At 57.0% G+C, this 17472-nt stretch overlaps 1 protein-coding gene across 9 annotated transcripts in view; it reads left to right on the plus strand.

Annotated features, from left to right (window-relative positions):
• Positions 1–7349: 7349 nt before the first annotated feature.
• MROH1 (maestro heat like repeat family member 1) overlaps positions 7350–17472 on the plus strand; it is a 31839-nt gene continuing 21716 nt past the window's right edge. For 8 of the 9 annotated variants that reach the window (XM_059672551.1, XM_059672545.1, XM_059672547.1 and 5 more), the window contains exons 1-12: positions 7350–7489; positions 7594–7739; positions 8906–9037; positions 9516–9678; positions 9901–9999; positions 10445–10596; positions 11031–11171; positions 11423–11515; positions 13631–13709; positions 13897–14010; positions 15280–15353; positions 16041–16163. In XM_059672551.1, coding sequence (XP_059528534.1) covers positions 7468–7489; positions 7594–7739; positions 8906–9037; positions 9516–9678; positions 9901–9999; positions 10445–10596; positions 11031–11171; positions 11423–11515; positions 13631–13709; positions 13897–14010; positions 15280–15353; positions 16041–16163 — 1338 coding nt within the window. In that variant the 5' untranslated portion in view covers positions 7350–7467. Of the gene's footprint in view, positions 7490–7593; positions 7740–8905; positions 9038–9515; positions 9679–9900; positions 10000–10444; positions 10597–11030; positions 11172–11422; positions 11516–13630; positions 13710–13896; positions 14011–15279; positions 15354–16040; positions 16164–17472 lie in introns of those variants that run through there. The other variant, XM_059672554.1, reaches the window with a different exon arrangement.

A 17472-nucleotide genomic window follows, 5' to 3' on the forward strand; every position in this document is an offset into this window, starting at 1 on the left:
GTCGATCCGCACTGTTAGCCGGTTGATGGTCGATCCGCACTGTTAGCCGGTTGATGGTTGATCCTCACTGTTAACCGGTTGATGGTTGATCCTCACTGTTAACCGGTGCGCCTAGTACCTGCTGGAGGAGAGGTCGGCGGCCTCGGGAGCTCCGGTGCGCGGTGGCTTGCTGGTGCCGAGTGTGTGCGCTCATGTGACTACAGAGCATGCGCCGTGTGCTCCCAGGTCGGGCCATCTGGCATGTGTACCCGGTCAGGTATGTGGACCGGCTTTGGGCGCAATCACGCGCCGAGCCCGTGTCTCTGAGAGGTTCCCTGCTGTGCGGGACGGTGTCTTGTGAATAGGGGTCGTGGGGGACAGAGAGGAAAGTGAGCAAGGAGACCGCGTCCCGCACTGAGGAAACCCGCGCCTGCGCAGTACCCGCGCGATGGAGCCCAACAGTCAGGAGCCCAGGCCCCCGGCCGCCCGGGGCGGGGCTGCGCGCGGGGCGGAATTTACGCACTGCCGCTCCTTGGGGCTCGGTGGGCGGGGTGCAGCGAGCGAGAGGGACGCGCCTCCCACCAATGAGCGCAGAGATCGCAGGGGGGCGTGCCCGTGCCGCCGCGCGCCGGGTCTCGATTGGCGGATAGTGGCCGCGAGGCGGGATCAACACGAAGCTCCGCCCACTCTCGCACGGCAAGGCGGGAGGGCTGCACCCGGGCCGCGGCGGCCGCTCCTCCTGAGGTAAACGACGGGCGGGGACTGGGGCCCTCAGCCCCCGCTCGGGAGGCGCCCCTCGGGGAAGCCCGCGCCCGGGAGCGGGGGGTGCCGCCTCGTCCGGGTCGCGCTGGAGGCCGGGTCAGGGGGGCGCCTCCCCAAGGTCACCGGGGAGCGCGGGGAGGTCCCGGGTTTGCGGGACCGAGCCCGCCCCCCTCCGGGCTCAGGTGCGCCAGGTCCCGCGGGGCCTGGTGGCCCCGTCACCACCCGGAAGAGAGGCTCGGGCGCTGCCCGCCGCCTGCTTCCTCACGCCGGTGCGGGTGCACGTCCCCTGCCGGGAGGCACGCGGACCCCGGTCCGAGCGCTCGTCACCCGCCCGGGGCCTGGGCTCCACGTCCTGCTGCCCGAGGGGACTTCGGGGACCTGAGTGTGAAGCTGAGCCCCGAGCTCGCGGCCCGGTGTCCTCTCCCTTCTCCCTGCGACGCGAAGGGGAGCGAGGCCGGGAGGCAGGTGCGGGCCGATCACGAGGCTGCGGGTCAGCGCGGCCGCGCGGGGCGGGAGCCCGGACTCAGCCCTGGTGGGCGCCGGCGGAGCCCCCGCCGGGACTGGGGCTCTGGGGCTGCGGCCTCGCCGAGGTTCCCCTTCGCCGGCGGGGGCCGGGGCGGGCGGGCAGAGGGCGCGGGGGTGCCGGTCGGCGCCGGGGGAGGAGGCGGCCGCAGGAGGGAGGCCGGGCACCCGCAGTCCCGCCCGCCGTGCTGTCCCCGCTCGGCTCCGGCCCCGGCCTCCAGGGAGCAGGCAGGCGCTCTCCTCCCGGGGGTCAGCGGAGTGACCCGAGCGGAGTCGCCCGGCGTGTCCTCGGGTGTCCCCGCGGGGTCCAGTGGGGTGCTCATGTGTGAGATGCGGAGCCCATGCGTGTGCCCGGGCCGCCGGTGCGTGTGCGGGAGGCGCGTGTGCGCTTGTGGACGGCTAGGGCCCAGCCCGTCTCTGATGGCCCTGTCTCTGATGGCCCCGCTCGGGGACGGGGTCCTGTGTGCCGGCGCCTGCGGTGTCAGTGTCCGAGGGGGGCCCAGGCGCCTGGGGAGTCAGTGTCCGAGGGGGGCCCAGGCGCCTGGAGCAGGAGACCCTCCCCGAGGCCCAGGTGAGCGGTGGGGCCCCTGCACCAGCTTCTCGGGACCCCCTCCAGGTGGGGACCTCCTCCAGGTGAGGACCTCCTCCAGGTGAGGTCCCCCTCCAGGCCAGGGCTACGGGGTGCCCTGTGGCTTCTGTGCTCAGGGAATTGTGGCTGCTGGACGCGTGAGAAATGAGCTTCTTCACGGAGCTGCAGGCCTGGCTGTGGGGGCTGCCTGGTGGCTTGTGTTGTGGGGGGGCGGGGGGAGGGCTGTGACAGCCCAGGTTCTTGGTGATTCTGGGAGTTGACTGCTCGGGCTCCGTCAGGAGGGCCTGCTGGGGGGGGGGGGGCATCCTCTTGACCCAGAACTGGGTCCTGACTTCCCAGGCTCCCAAGCGCACCAGCCCTCCAGACAGACTCACCTGGGCCCACCCGCACCGGGACTGTGGGAATGTGCGGAGGTGCCTGGGGCGTCGGCTGAAGGCCTTTGGATGCCTGAGCGCCAGGAAGCTGGTTCTTTACTCCTGTGTCTGATGCAGGGAGGGAAGGCCTGCCCCCTGACCTGGCCCTGGGGTGGGGGTGGGCGGGCAGCCAGTCCTGATTGAGTCCTGCCCCACCACTAACTAGCTGCTAACTGACCGTGTGTCCCTGACCCGCTCAGCCATGCAGATGGCAGGCGAGGGTGCCGTCAGCGTCAGCGCCTCCTTGCAGGACGCGGGGGCCTTCCAGCCCCTGCCTGTTTGTGCACCCCCTTCCCCTTGGCGTGTGGGCCTCGCTGGCCATCAGCGTGCTCATAGGTCTGTCCGTGGAGGGCAGGGCCGTGGTCCTGTCATCCCCGGAGTGTCCAGTGCCATCCTGCAGACCACCGGGCCTCTCTCTGAAATCAGTAAAAACCTGTATTTAAAGACGCATTGGAGGCAGCACGGTAGAGTGTTGGTTGTTTACCCTGTGCCCGTGGCTGCCCGGAGCTGCGTATCACTAGCCCGAGAAAGCACATCAGAGTTAAGGCTCCGACAGTGTCCACGGAACACCACTGCTTTTGACCCTCGGGAAATGGAACGATTGTAAGTTGAAGCATCGGAAGTCAGGGACTGTCCGTGTTTCGTTTTTCTCTTTTGGTCTGTTGCTGTGAATTACGTTGGCTGCACAGAAAAATACTGAGCTAACCTTGTATTCATAGGATAAATCCCATTTAGTCATGGCGTATCCTTTTTTACATATTGGATATGATTTGATAAAATATTGTTCAGAATTTTTGCATTTGTATCTATGAAGGATATTGGTCTATAGTTTTATTATGTTTTCTTTATTGTTTTTGTCTGGTTTTATTATCAGTCTAATGCTGGCCTCTGTCAGTTGGGAAGTATTCCCTTATTTTTCATTTTCCTGGAAGAATTTGTGTCGAGTTGGCATTATCTCCTCCTTATCAAGAGAGGAGTGTTGGAATCTCTACTATAATTTGGATTTGTGTATTTCTCCTTGCATTTTTATTAGTTTTGGCTTTGTGTATCTTGAAGCTCTATGATTAGATGCGTAAGTGTTTAGGATTGTATGTCTCTGAAATCTACTTTGCCTGATATTAATGTAGACACTCCAGTTTTCTTATAACTAGTATCAGCTTCATTTTTCTATTCCATCCACTTTAACTTCATGTTAACATATTCAAGTTTTGACTATGGCTTCTTCTTTTTTTTAAACTCTTTTAAAAAATTTTTATTTTATTGATTTCTTTTTGAGAGAGAGAGGCAGGGAGAGAGAGAGGGAAAGATTTGCTGTTCCACTTATTTATGTGTTCATCGGTTGATTCTTGTATGTGCCCTGACCAGGGATTGAACCCTCAATCTTGGAATATCGGGAGGATGCTCTAGGCAACTGAGGCACTGCCTGGCCAGGTTGCCCATGGTTTCTTGAATATGTGAGATACAGTTATAATAACTGTCTACATGTTCTTGTCTATTAGCTTTTCCTCTGCATCATTTCCAGTCAGTTTGCATCGATTGGTTCACCCTCGTTATGGGTTGTATGTATATTTGCTTCTTTGAATGCCTGGTAATTTTTATTGAATGTGAGACATTGCTATTTTACCCTGTTGGATAGTTTCGTGTTCCTGTTATTCCTGAGCTTGGTGCTGGGATGTGGCTAAGTTACATGGGAGCGTTTTGACCCTTCTAGGCCTGCTTTTAGCTTTGTTAGCTGAGACTATGGTGTTTAGTGTGGGACTCATTTTATTCTTTACTGAGGCAAATCTTTCTTTCTTTTTTTTTTTTTTTTTGTAAAGCTAGAATTTATTTCTATTTAAAAAATGCTCAAGAGACTTTAAAAAGGCCCAAGGGTGTCCAGGTTTAAGGCCATCCTGAGTTTCAGTTCCTTCCTTACTGAGGCAACAATTTGATCCATGTTAATAAAACACCCCAATAATTCGGGTTGAATCATGGTGATTTCCTCTGACTCCCAGTATCTTTCATAAATGGCCATCAGCTTATGAACGATGAAACACGTATTACCAGAAATAATCACGAAATGTCTTCAGGTTCTACTTGAATATCCTTTCTGCATTATTCTTCGCAACCAGGCCCAGTGATTATCAGTTTGAGTGGCAGAGATCATGAGTGGTACCTGCAGAGACTGGTATTAAGTGCAGCCCTTTTAGAACAGAAACCAGCAGACACCCTTCAAGACGAAACACCCCAGGCAAATCCTTTTTATTTTATTTTAATTTAATTTTTAAAAGAATAGTTTATTGATTTTTAGAGAGAGAGGAAGGGAGAGAGAAAAAGAGAAACATCAACGTGAGAAACATCCATTAGCTGCCTCCTGCACGCCCCCTACTGGAGATCGAGCCCACAACCCAGCATGTGCCCTGACCTGGAATCAAACCAGCAACCTTTCGGTGCATAGGATGATGCCAAACCAACTGAGCACACTGGCCAGGGAGAGGCACATTTCTTGTGCGTGCTCTTCCTGCTGCCCTGGGAGTTCTGGTGTTTTCCCCTCTGGCTGCCAGGAGCTCAAGGGATTGTTTCTGCTCACCTGTTTGGGTTGCTCTCCTGGCCTGGGGGTTTCTTCTCAAACATGGTGGTGTATTCGTTTTCTAAGGTTGCTATAACAAGTAACCACAAACATCACTGCCTAAACAGCAGACACTTATTATCTTTTCTTTTTTTACAAAATTTTTAAATTGATTTCAGAGGGGAAGGGAGAGGGAGAGAGAATCATTGATTGCTGCCTCATGTATCCCCCACACTGGGGATCCAGTCTGCAACCTGGGCATGTGTCCTGACTGGGAATCCAATGGTGAGCTCCTATTCATAGGTTGATGCCCAACCACTGAGTCACACTGGCTGGGTAGACACTATCTTAAAGCCCTTGAGGTCAGTAGCCTGCCAGGGATCTCACCGGACTAAGTTCCTTCCTGGGGGCTCCGGGGAGGATCCTTTTCCTACTGTTTTGGGTTGTTGGTAGAATTTTGTTCTTTGTGTGTGTAGGACCGAAGTCCCTGTTTGCTTGCTGGCTATAAGCTGAGGGATGTTTCCAGCTCCTGGAGCCACCCACGTGCCTTGGCTTGGAGCCTCCTCCCTCCATCCCCAAAGCCAGGCGTGGAAGGTTGAGTCCTGGCAGGGCTCTGACTGCCTCCTCCTCTGGCCTCTCCTTCCCCCGCTGGGATAGGCTGTCTGCTTTTAAGGACTCACCCACATAGTCCAGGGGAACCCCACCCCAGTCTGTACCCTTAATTCCATCTGCTAGATCCCTTTTGCCTCCAAACCTACCATAGTCACAGGTTCTGGAGAGGATGGACTGGGCATCTTGGGAACATGATTCTGCTACCCCGCACTGCCCAATATAACAACCGAGTGACCAGGGACCCTGTGCAGGTCTCTGGAATTCTCTCTGGTCCTAAAGCTGCAAAGTCCAGCAGGACCTAGGCCTCTGGAGACTGCCCCAGGCCACCTCCTCAGCCCCAGGGTATGGCAGCTCAGCCTGAGAGGGCCCTCCCGGCAGTGAGCTGGGGTGACCTCCGGTCCTTTGCCCTTCACTCCTGATGTCCACCACCATTTGTTTTGTCCAGTTTTCCAGTTGTTTGGCTGGGAGGAACTGGGTCCATTACTCCCATGGGGCTGGGAGCTGACGTCTCTTATGCTGACTTATTTTCGTTTGCTCCTGTTTGGGTTGGCTGAGCATGGCCCTTCGCACTCCTATCAGAGGCCTTCCCAGCTGGGTGAGTTGGAGCTGGTTTAGCCCTTGTTTTGTCGAAAGCACTGGAGACAGGCAGCTGTGGCTTTTCACGGGGCAAAGCCTCTGCCCAGGCACGGGCTGTCCACCTCCTGGACTAGACCAGGTCTGGGAACGCAGGATTGGGTTCCCTCTGAGGGGTGCCGCCTTTTGAAGTGGGTTCTTTGGGCCCTTTCAGGAGCCTCACGACCACCTGACAGCCACGGTGCTTTTCCGCCCTCAGCCTGTGGGGTTTGAGGTTTTGCCTTTTCCTTGCTCTGCCCAAACGGAATACATATTTTTATTTCTTGTTTTCCTTGTGATGTTCAGCTGCTTTCCAGGAAGAAAGCAGAAACGCCCTGTGGATCCATCCTCTTCCAACCAGTCTTCTCCATCTTCTTCCTGTCCGCCTAGGATCCCTGGAAGTTTCTGGTCTGCCAATTTCATCTTTCTTGTTTTCTAGTGCTCTTGTGAGTTTACTCTTAAAACACACCCCTCTCCTGTCACTTCCCTGAGTCGTGGTGACGGGTGAATGTGTAGGACCCATCTGCCACCTTGAACTGGATTCTCCCATATTTGATTCCCCCCCCACCCCCCCCACCCCCACCCCCCACCCCCACCCCGCCTCACGTGGGTCTCCACGCTGCCTCTTCCCGCTTGTGCACAGCCACACAGTGGCGGCACTGCAGTCCTTGTGAAGGGAACAAAGGGCAGTGGGCTCACCAGCGAGCGGAGGACATGTGTGTTAGGAAGCAGGTGGCTGCCGCACCAAGGGCCTGGGCCTGCTGACCTGACAGCTCCTGGGAGAGTATGACGGAGGCCTGAGGGTGGCCAGGCAGTGGCGGTCAGAGGCCCTGCATGGTTAATGGAGGTGGTGGTTTGGTGCTTGGAGGCACCTGATGTTTGAAAGTTGCCCCTCTCAACCCCATGGGCTGTGGTTTCAGGTGCTGCTTGTCCAGCCCTCTCAGACCCCAGGGGCTCGTTTAATCTCCGCCTGGGGGACCCTGGCTCAGCGGCTCAGGGCCCTGTTCTTGGCCCTCAGGTTTCCTTGCCACACACAACCCCCAGGACCCCAGGCCTTAGTACGTCCTGACCTTCAGAGTGAAGGCAGGTGCTGTGGGAGAAGGCAGTGACCTCGCCTGCCCAGGGATGGGCCTTGGGGGCCGACAGCTGCTGCAGGACCCCGGGTTCGGGACAGGAGAGCTGGGACCAGCGGGACCTGCGGAGGGGAGGGCGGTCTTCCTCCCCGTGAGCAGCCGAAGCGCAGCAGAGACCGCCCCCCAGAACCCCGCGTTTAAGTTTTGCTCTTTTCGCAGACATAGTGACTGCCCGCGATGCGATGCGATCCAGGAGACGGTGAATTCAGTATTGTGCCCTGGTTACGCCAGGTTTGAGAAGGCGCTGTCCATGTTCTCACCGGGCGAGAGGAAGCCGAGACCTCCGAGACCCCCGCGATGAGCGAGCCCTACGTGAAGAGTGAGTGCAGTGGTGGGCGGGCTCTGGAGGCACCCCACCCACTCCAGCACCAGGTCTGAGTCCTCCCACCGGCCTGAGCACGCGCGTGGGCTTTGTCGCTGCAGAGCTGTCCACCATCCTGCTGGACTCCGTCACCGACAAGGACCCCCTGGTGCAGGAGCAGGTATGCAGCGCCCTGTGTGCCCTTGGGGAGTCGCAGCCAGAGGAGACGCTCAGCGCCTGCGAGGAGCACCTGCGGCAGCACGAAAAGGTGTGGGACCAGGGCACGCCTTGTCGTTCTTGGGGCGGGGCCTGTGGTGTGTGGACAGTGTATTGAGATTGGGCTGTGGGCTTGGCGTGTAGGGTCAGCTTGCTCTGGGGGTGGGGCCTGCACTATGGGGGCGGGTCCTTGAGGTCTGAAGCGTAGGGCTGGGCACATAAGTCACTGGGCAGGAAGCTGAAGTCCAAGCACTCTCCAGGCTAGGCACTAGGGGGGCAGAGCGGGGGGTCTGAGGGTTGGTACCATCCCGAGACTGGGTGTTCAGCTGCAGCTCCTGTCGCTGGCGAGCCAAGGCCTAGTGTGGCCATCCCCTTTCACTCACTGGCTAGAGACTGGATGGCTCTCCCTGCCAGGGTCTGTGCTGTCCCAACCAAGGGAGAGAAAGCCATTCATCAGCTACAATGACAGGAGCACGTGGACAGGGGTGGGAGGTGGGCACACCCTCCAGAGTGGGCTGCGGAGGAGGGCAGGGCCCCCTACAGACTTGGCTGACTTGTCAGAGGCAGGACAGGCTCTGGGGCTGCCTGTTGGCTGTACGGTGGTTCCCCTTATCCACAGTGGAGACGTTCCAAGACCCTCAGTGGACGCCTGACTCTGAGATGGTATTTAGCTCTGTACACACTGTTTTTCCTGTACCTACACACCTTGCGCTTAGTGGGAACACAGCCTCTCTTTGGCATACCTGGCATCAGCATCACTAGTTTTGCGCTCTGTGGCCATTCCTAACTAAGTATAAGAAGGGTGACTTGAACCCAAGCACTGCAACACCATAGCATTCGACCTGATAACCAATGGGTACTCAGTGCCCACTCGGCGGGGAGTGAATAGATCCTGGGGGCACGGACAGAGGGAGGACTCGCACCCTGGGCAGGGTGGTGTTTCACCACATTGCTCAGAGCGCCACACGGGATGGCAGGATCCGCTGCTCGCCATCGGCTCTTCGCTGGGCTGCACAGGTCGCCTGGCCCTTCTGAAGACCAAGTGCCTCTGTTATGTGCAAGGCATTAAGGAGGTCCTGAGGGCCAGGAAGAATGCTCCGTGTTGGGGCAGAGAGGGGTGATGTTTTGAGCAACCCCCGTGGAGAGCGCTGGAGGCCCTGGCCGGGTGCCTGGGCCTTCAGCTCACCTCCCGGGCCCTTCCATGGCTTCTCTCCACAGCTGGCGCATCCTTACCGGACGATGGTCCTAAGGGCCATGGAGACGATCGTGAGCAATCACATCAGTGAGCTGGGTAAGGACGTGACCAGGGCCATCATCCTCCTGGCCTCCAGCGAGATGACCAAGGTGAAGGTATGTGCTGCTGGCCAAGCCCCCTCAGAGGCCATGCGCTGCCCCTGCCGGATGTGGCCGTGGCTCAGGGGCTTCTTTCTCGCCCATCATGATAGCATGTGGGTTTGGGTCTGGCTGCCTCGGGGTTGGCCCCTCGGTTCTGCACACTGACCGCCCTCCTGGGTGGGGAGGGCCACCCTGTCATTTTAGAGGTGGAAACCGAAGCAGAAGAAAATTCCTAAGCTCTCGGGTGAATGGAGAGGCCCAGTGCCCGCATCCCAATGTTTGGGGGACGGAGCCAGGCTCAGCATGGGTCCCTTCTCCCAGAGCTGTGCTCCTTCTGCAGTGGCGCCTGGAGTGGGCAAGTGCTCACTGGGGAGCCTGAAGACAGCGCGACTGAGGACGGGCTGTACATTTTGCCTCTCGGGAAACTGCAGGGTGAGGGCCCGCACCCTTTTCCTGGCTGGGATGACAGGACACATTTTCTCTGGCGTTGCAGGACCTGGTTTCTGACTGGCAGCAGGCTGCCAGCAGTGTCCTCGTGGCGGTGGGCAAGCGCTTTGTTGGCATGGTGATGGAGGAGATGCTGGGCAAGTTCCAGCCCGGGGTCCTGCCTCACTGCTTTGTGGTGCAGACGTTAGCCAACCTCTCGGTCTTCAATGGTAGGTGTCGACTTGGCCTCCACCCCTTCACCCGCGTTCTCGAGCGAGCCGTGAGTTCCTCTGAGCCCTGTTGGCACCTCGGTTCCTCCTGTCTCAGCAGCCTTGCCACCTGCCCTGGGCTGAGCAGAAAGAGCTCAAGGCCCTACAGCGTGTGGTGGGCACAGGGTGTGGGAGAGACAGGCAGGGGTGGTGCAGGGCTGCTGTGACGCCCGTCTGTTGCAGTGTTCGGCATGGTGCCCTTCCTGACGTCTGTTCTGAGCACCATGCTGCCCATGCTGGGCATGGCCAAGCACGATTCCATGAGGGTGGTGTTCTGCTGTGGTAAGTTGGGGCCTCCAGGGAAGCTGTGTCTTTAAAGGGTGGGTGCTGGGTGCTGCCTGACCTTTCCTTGACCTTTTGTCTTCAGGACCCCTTTGTGGGGGCCATGGGCCCTTCAGGCTTCAGGAGGAGGGTGGGACAGTGAGAGGAAGGGTGACTGGTCTCCCTGTGTCTGTGTTCTCGTCTTATGAGGACACAGTCCTGTTGTATTAGGGTCCACCCCACCGTGACCACGTTTGAACTCATTATATCTGCCAAGACCCTATTTCCAAAAAAGGCCCTGTCCTGGGGGCTTGGACATGAACTTGGGGGACCAGTGCTTGCCCAGTGTAGTCCAGGAATCCCAGCCTGGACGGTGCTCTGGGGTGGTCATCGGTTTGGAAGGGACAGCACGCACACTAGGTGTGAAGCCCGTGTCTGCTCGCCACTCACCACCCGGTTCCCGCAGCCCTGCAGCGCTTCAGCGAGAGCACCCTTGAGTACTTGGCCAACCTGGACCAAGCCCCAGACCCCACAGTCAGGAAGGACACCTTTGCCTCCGACATCAGCAGTGCCTATGACACCCTCTTTCACCACTGGCTGCAGAGCCGCGAAGCCAAAGTATGCCTCACCTTGCTGGCCACCCCCTCCTCCAAGCCTGCCCACCCAGGCCCCTCCCCCTGCCTGGGCTCCTCTGCTCTTCTGCGGGGAGGGATGGAGCTATCTGTGTACACCTGTCCCCATCCAGTGCCCTTCAGTCAGGAGGTGGGGATCTCATCAGGGAGGAGACGTGCCCTGTGCAGTCTCACCTGTAGGTCCCCTCAGAGTGCACTGATTTCTGAGCCCCAGTTGCCATGGACACCACTTCCCGTCCTCACCCCATGATGCCTTGGGGAAGGGCGAGGAGTGGTGACAGTATGTGGCCTAGCCCCATTAGGACCCTGTCATGTGGTTTCCTCCCATCAGCCCTGGGTTCTTGGTGAATGAGCTCTTGGCCACTCTGTCCCTGGTGGGCTGTGAGCGTTGCCGCATGGTTTGTCCTGCTTCCCCGTCAGCTCCGGCTCGCTGTGGTGGAGGCCCTGGGGCCCATGAGCCACTTGCTGCCCAGTGAGAAGCTGGAGGAGCAGCTCCCCAAGCTCCTGCCCGGAGTCCTTGCCCTCTACAAGAAGCACGCTGAGACCTCCCACGTGTCCAAGGTGAGAGCTCAGCCAGGGTCTGGTAAAGAACATCCCCTCCGATGGGAGCAGGAGTGCCCTGAGCCGCTCAGGTTCAGTGGTAGTGGGGACCAGCCACATTTCTCCCCACCTGCACTGGACAGAAGCCGGGCACCTGTACTACTGGCCTCTCCCCATGCCCCCTTTCCTGATCCCTCCCCTCCCTCTGACTTGTAGAGGTGAGGGCAGGGCTGGGGGCTTCAGGCGGGACTGACGGCCCCTCTGCCCAGCAGAGCCTGGGCCAGATCCTCGAGGCGGCAGTGAGCGTGGGCAGCCGCACGCTGGAGGTCCAGTTGGATTCGCTCCTGGCCGCTCTGCACGCTCAGGTAGGCAGCAGGAGTGCTCGGGGTGTGCCTGTGGAGGGCACACTGGCACGGGGTGAGTTGCAGGGAGCACTCTGGGGGGCCCTGGGAGGGCCTGGTCCAGGGAGAGGTGTGGGGGTCGTGGGAACTTGGCAAGGGCTCCTGTGTCACATGGACATGGATTAGGGGAAATAGTCTCTGACCTCAGTTGATGCCGAGAAAGGTCAGCTCTCAGTTACCCTTAGGACTGTCAGCTGCTGGATCCAAGAGGACTTCCTTTAACCTCATAAAGTTTGTTTACCCACACCCTCCGCGTGCGTCCTACTGCGTGGGAGACAGGCACATTCCCATCAGGGCCAAGGGCATAAAGACCCCACTCATCCCAGTTCTAGGAGGAGGGAGACAAATGGGACATGGGGCTCGGTGCGAGGATGGACTGTCCTTATCATTGCTCCCTAGTCCTGGTCCCCGCTTTGTGTTTCCCCTTGGTACTGACCTCCTTTTACTTTTATTTTTATTGTATTTTTTAAAAATATTTTTTGTTGATTTCAGAGTAAGGGAGAGGGAGATAGAAACATCGATGATGATGAGAGAGAATCATTGATCGGCTGCCCCCTACTTGCCCCCCACTGGGGATTGAGTCTGCAACCTGGGCCTGTGCCCTGACTGGGAATCGAACCGTGATCTCCTGGTTCATGATCAACCACTGACCCACACCAGCCCAGCTCTTCTATACTTTTTAAATCACGTCTTTAAAGGTTTTTGGCCTCCAGTCAGGTAACTTACAAAGTGTGTGTTCATCGCTGTTTATGGTATTGGTAAGGCTTCCAGTTGCAATGGGCTATTAGTAAGTTTTTGGGTAGTTGAAGTTATGTGTAGATTTTTGACTGCTCGGGGGTCAGCGCCCCTGACGCTGCGAGTTCAGGGGTCAACTCTATCAGTGACTGCTCGCTGGCCTTCCCGCCAGAGGGACCCCTGTGTGAGGCTGTGTTCTGTCTGTTGCTCACAGCTGTGTCCACCCCTAGAGCAGCTCCTGTCACCTGTGAGCACTCAGTGGTTCTGGTGTGGATGGCTGTTATCCAGAAACCATTCGCGTGGGCACTGAGTCAGTGCGCCCCCTTAGAACTAACCAGACACATCAACAGCATTCCACAGATCACTGCTCTGCGGAAAGGACAAAAGAAAAAAAGAAGTCCTTTATTTGGGGGCTGTTTATGATATTTGTTTGCAACATAATTTTCACATCATCCTTAATCTGTCTTCTGTTTTACACTCAGGTTTCCTTATACTCAGCCCCTTGATCCCACACTTGCTTGTCAGATTCTCCCGTTTCCTTGTACTTGTATTGTTGAATCTGCCGGAATTTCTTTTAGGGAAAAGCGAGTGAGAATCCAGGTTTGCCTTTCTTCCACGTGACCACCAATTTACATTAGTTACTACTGTAACTGGTGACTGTAAAACATAGCACCTTAAACAGAAACTATGTATCTCACAGTCACTGGCCAGACACCCCAGAGCATCTGCCAGAGGATCTGATGGGGTCCTAGGTGGTTGTCCTCCCTGCTGGGCTGCAGACTCTGCTCCCACGGCTCCCTCCCGTGGCTGCAGGCAGAGGCGTGGTTCCTGGCCGCAGGACTGCTTAGGACTGATTGAGAGTCCTCAGGACCTGGCTCTCCTCTTCCAGAGTGAGAGCTTCACAGCAGAGCAGGCAGGAGGAGGGCCTTTTGTGACCAGGGCAGGGCTCTACAATGGGGACCTCTAGTGTAGCCCCTGTTTCTCCAGCTCTGAGAACTGGCTGAGCACAAACGGGCAGGGCCTCCCTGAACTGTCAGTCACCTCTCTGGCTCACAAGCTGGGCTCTACTGAAGCCGGCAAACGCCTTCCCCTCGAGACAGCCCAGCTGCATGATTGGCAATCCCGTCAGCCTCCCTGTCCCGCCACGCCATCCCACCCCACCCCACCCCACCCCGCAGGTGCGGCCAGCCCATGACCTGCGCCTGGCTGTGGCTGATTTGGGTAGACGCCCGGGGCCCTCAGCAGTGTGTGAGCTGGGTGCTTTGTCAGGAGCACGTGGCCTGCCCTTCCGCCCAGCCAGGCGCGGGGCGGCAGTGCCATCGTTACCCCTGTCCCTGGCCGCAGATCTGTGTGCCTGTGGAGACTTCTAGTCCCCTGGTGACGAGCAACCAGAAGGAGGTGCTGCGCTGCTTCACAGTGCTGGGTGAGTGGCTGCCTGGTCTGGGGCTGGGCCTGGGCCTGGTGGCAGCCTCGGCGTGGGTCCACCTCTGCCTGGGCCTGGGTGGGGCTGCAAGGGCCTCAGTCCCAAGTGTGCCCCCTGCTGGCAGGTTTGGAGGTGTAGGCAGCAAGGAGCAGGGGCAAATCCTTACTGTCTGTGCGTTCCCCTGCAGCATGCTGCTCGCCCGAACGCCTGCTGGCCTTCCTGCTGCCCAAGCTGGACACCAGCAATGAGAGGACCCGCGTGGGCACCCTGCAGGTTCTGAGGCACATCATCAACTCAGCCGGTGAGTGCACAGGGCAGGGCTGAGAAGCTGGTGAGGGGCGTCTCGCTTTGAATTCTTTAGAAATGTTCCCAACTTCCGATTTTGCAAAATTGCAAACATTTTGAAAAGTTTGCCTCTGACACCGGCTGCAGATGCCGGATGCTGCATCCTGACCCTGGGCCTGAATGGATGGCCTCTAGTCACATGAGGAGACAGACCACATCTGCAGCAGGTGCCTGGAGGACCATGGCTGGTTCCTCCAGGTCCTTGGAGTGGTGCTCGCTCCTTCCCTTTCTTCTGGCCTCACTCATTGTTACTGAAGAATCTGATGGTCGCACGCTGGTCAGCTGCCTCTTGGATGGGCCTTCGGGGAAGTGGGGCCAGCTGCCCTGTAGAATATCCCTAGGTCTGCTTGTGTCTGACGGTTTCCTCACAGTAGGATGGAAGGTTCCAGGTTTCCTGCTTTGATGGCTGATTTGCCCAGCATGGAGCTGGAGCCTGTTTCGCACCGAGTTGTGTTCTCAGTGCTGCTTGAACTGCCCTGCTACCGCCTGTGTGCAGAGGCCACGTGAGGCCTGCAGTCCGTGGGCTGGGAGGGCTTTTTAACGTGAACAGGCTGCAGAGGCGAGCAGAGGTGATGGAGACCTCACGTGGCCCTGTGTCGGCAGGGTCTTCTCTTTGGCCTGCTAAGGAGCAAGGGTGCTGACCCCGTCCCGTGAGGGTCAGGGTCGGGCCGGGGTGCTAACAGCACCGTGGATGTGAGGCAGCTTGGGGAGGGGCAGGGACAGGGGACAGTGGCAGCCCAGACAGACCCATCCTGCAGCACACTGGCTTCTGAATAAGGAACTCCCACTGCATTGTTTCAGAATTCTTGTTTGGGACTTTCTATGGTTTGTGTCATCTTTGCCCATCTTCTATATTTTTAAAACATATTTTTAAATTGATTTCAGAGGAGAAGGGAGAGGGAGAGACTGAAACATCAATGATGAGAGAGAATCGTTGGGCCTTTGTACTTGGTCAGTTTTGTTGGTTATAAAATTTTTGGCTCACACTTCCTTGACTGTCCTGTTGCCCTAAACTGCCAACCTTTCTAGCTTTTTAATGGGAAAAAATGTTATTTGTCTCCTGGAGAGAAGTGGTGGGCTTTTCTTGTACACTCCCCTCGCCTCCACGTGGAGGGCCATGCTGAGGCTGGATCCCGGCCACAGGGCCTTGGGACTCTTGGTGGTGAACAGGCCAGCTGGCCTTGGTCTCAATGGGGAGGCTGAGCCACCTGTTCATTTCTTGCAGCTGCTCAAATGGAAGCTAAGAAGCCCTTCATCCTCTCCTCTATGAGGCTTCCCCTTCTGGACCCCAACAGCAAGGTAAGGGGCGAGGCCAGCTAAGCGCGGCCCGGGTGTGGCCCTCAGCATCAGTGTGTGCAGGTGTTGTGTGTCTGGGCGTCCCACGCCTTGCTCCTGACACAGTTCCCAGGCATGAAGTTAGGCACTGGTCCCAACACCACCCTCAAGTTGGAGAATTCTCTAGAAGGACCCCAGAACCCACGAGAACTGCCATCCTCAGTCATGGCTCATTACAGTGAAAAGACAGAGCAGCCTCAGCTGTGAAGGAAGCACGTGGGGCAGGCCCACAAGGCTGGGATGTGAGCCCCGTGGAATCGTGGGCAGCGATGCGACTGCACAGAGGCTGCCACTCTGGGGGCCCCTGGCCTGCATCCAGGGTCTTTATCGGACTCCCATCATGTAGACCTCAGTTGCCAGCCCCTTGAAGGCCGAGCTGGAGTGATGTGGCCCTGGAGGAAGTGACCTGGCCGTGCCCTCAGGTGGAGCCACTGAGGGGCTGGAAGGCAGGTTCAGGACTCCCAGGGGAGTTTTGGTGACTGAGGGACCTCCCTCTGAAGGGTGAGACAGAGCAGGGGAGGAGGTAGGAGGAGCCCAGCCCCGAATGTGAGACACCTTTGAGGAGCTGTGAGAAAGGCACAGGTGCAGGCAGAGAAAGGGGTGAGATCCCTGTGTCCAGACTGGACTGTCCAGGCCTGTCCTTCTGTGCAGGTGAAGCGGGCAGTGGTGCAGGTAATCAGCGCCATGGCCCACCATGGCTACTTGGAGCAGCCTGGGGGCGAGGCGATGCTGGAGTACATCGTGCAGCAGTGTGCACTGCCCCCCGAAGCCCAGGTAAGGGGCCCCACCACCTGCTGGGGCTGGGACCTGTCGACTCTGCTGGAGAGTGGACACCAGAAGGTGCGTGGCCCCAGCTGGGGCAGGCAGAGTGGGCCCAGCAGCTTTTTTAAAAAATATATATTTTATTGGTTTTTTACAGAGAGTAAGGGAGAGAGATAGAGAGTCAGAAACATCGATGAGAGAGAAACATCGATCAGCTGCCTCCTGCACACTCCCCACTGGGGATGTGCCCGCAACCCAGGTACATGCCCTTGACCGGAATCAAACCTGGGACCTTTCAGTCCGCAGGCCGACGCTCTATCCACTGAGCCACACCGGTTTCGGCCCAGCAGCTTTCTTAGAGTCAGTTGGGGCCTCTGCTCCCCAGTGGTCATTCCTCAGACAGGAGAGACGGAACAGGCACGGGGCTCTTTTTAAGGCTTTTCTATTTAAAATGTTACTAAGCAAATCCCACTTTTCTTCTGGAGGGAGAGTAAGCTAGACCCTGGTGAAAGAAACGCACTACGGGGAGCCTTGGGGAGCACGAGGCCTGGTCGCCCTCCCGCTCTGGGCCTGGTCTCAGGCGCTCACGTGCCCCATGTATCTTCGATTGTCTGGTTACAGCCGCTGCCTGTGTTTGAGTTGGATTGTGTGTTTCCGTGTTCTTGAGTAGTGAGTGGTCTCTACGTATTCTGGGTACAAGTTCTCCATCAGATTTGGGGTTTGTAAAAATGTTCTGACAACTCTGTTGCATGGTGTCTTTATATTCTTAACAGTGGCGCTGAAACAATTGGACAAATATGCAAAATAATGAACCTCAGCCAAAACAAAAATTAATATTCAAACAAAAATTAATATTCAAAATGGATCCTGGACCTAAATCTAAAACCTAAAACTTAAAACTTCTGGAAGACGACATAGGAGAAAGCCCTGGGGTTAAGCGAGGATTTACTAACTAGCATGCTCTATAAATTACAAAAACAAAGTGATTAACTGGGCTTCTGAAATATTAAAACTCTGCCTTTTGAAAGACACTAGTATGTTCTTCAGGGTAAGTATGTTCTTGTCTGTGTCCTCATGTTTCTGCTCCTGATGGACTTTGATGTGGTCTCGGTGTCCACTGTCAGGTAGTTTGCAATTCCTGTTTGGGTTCTTTATCAACCCAAAGTTTCTCTTAGGATATTTAACATTTTCTAGAGGAACGGCTTTTCAGCCTATTGTGGATTTGTAATTTTATTGCGTCATCTGCATTGAGTCTGGCGAGGTAGAGTTCTGCTTTTGAGTCTGTTCAGTTACTTGTTTTGGCCTAATGGGTGGTCAGGCC

The sequence above is a fragment of the Myotis daubentonii genome, chromosome 17, assembly GCF_963259705.1.
Source record: "Myotis daubentonii chromosome 17, mMyoDau2.1, whole genome shotgun sequence".
Lineage (NCBI taxonomy): Eukaryota > Metazoa > Chordata > Mammalia > Chiroptera > Vespertilionidae > Myotis > Myotis daubentonii.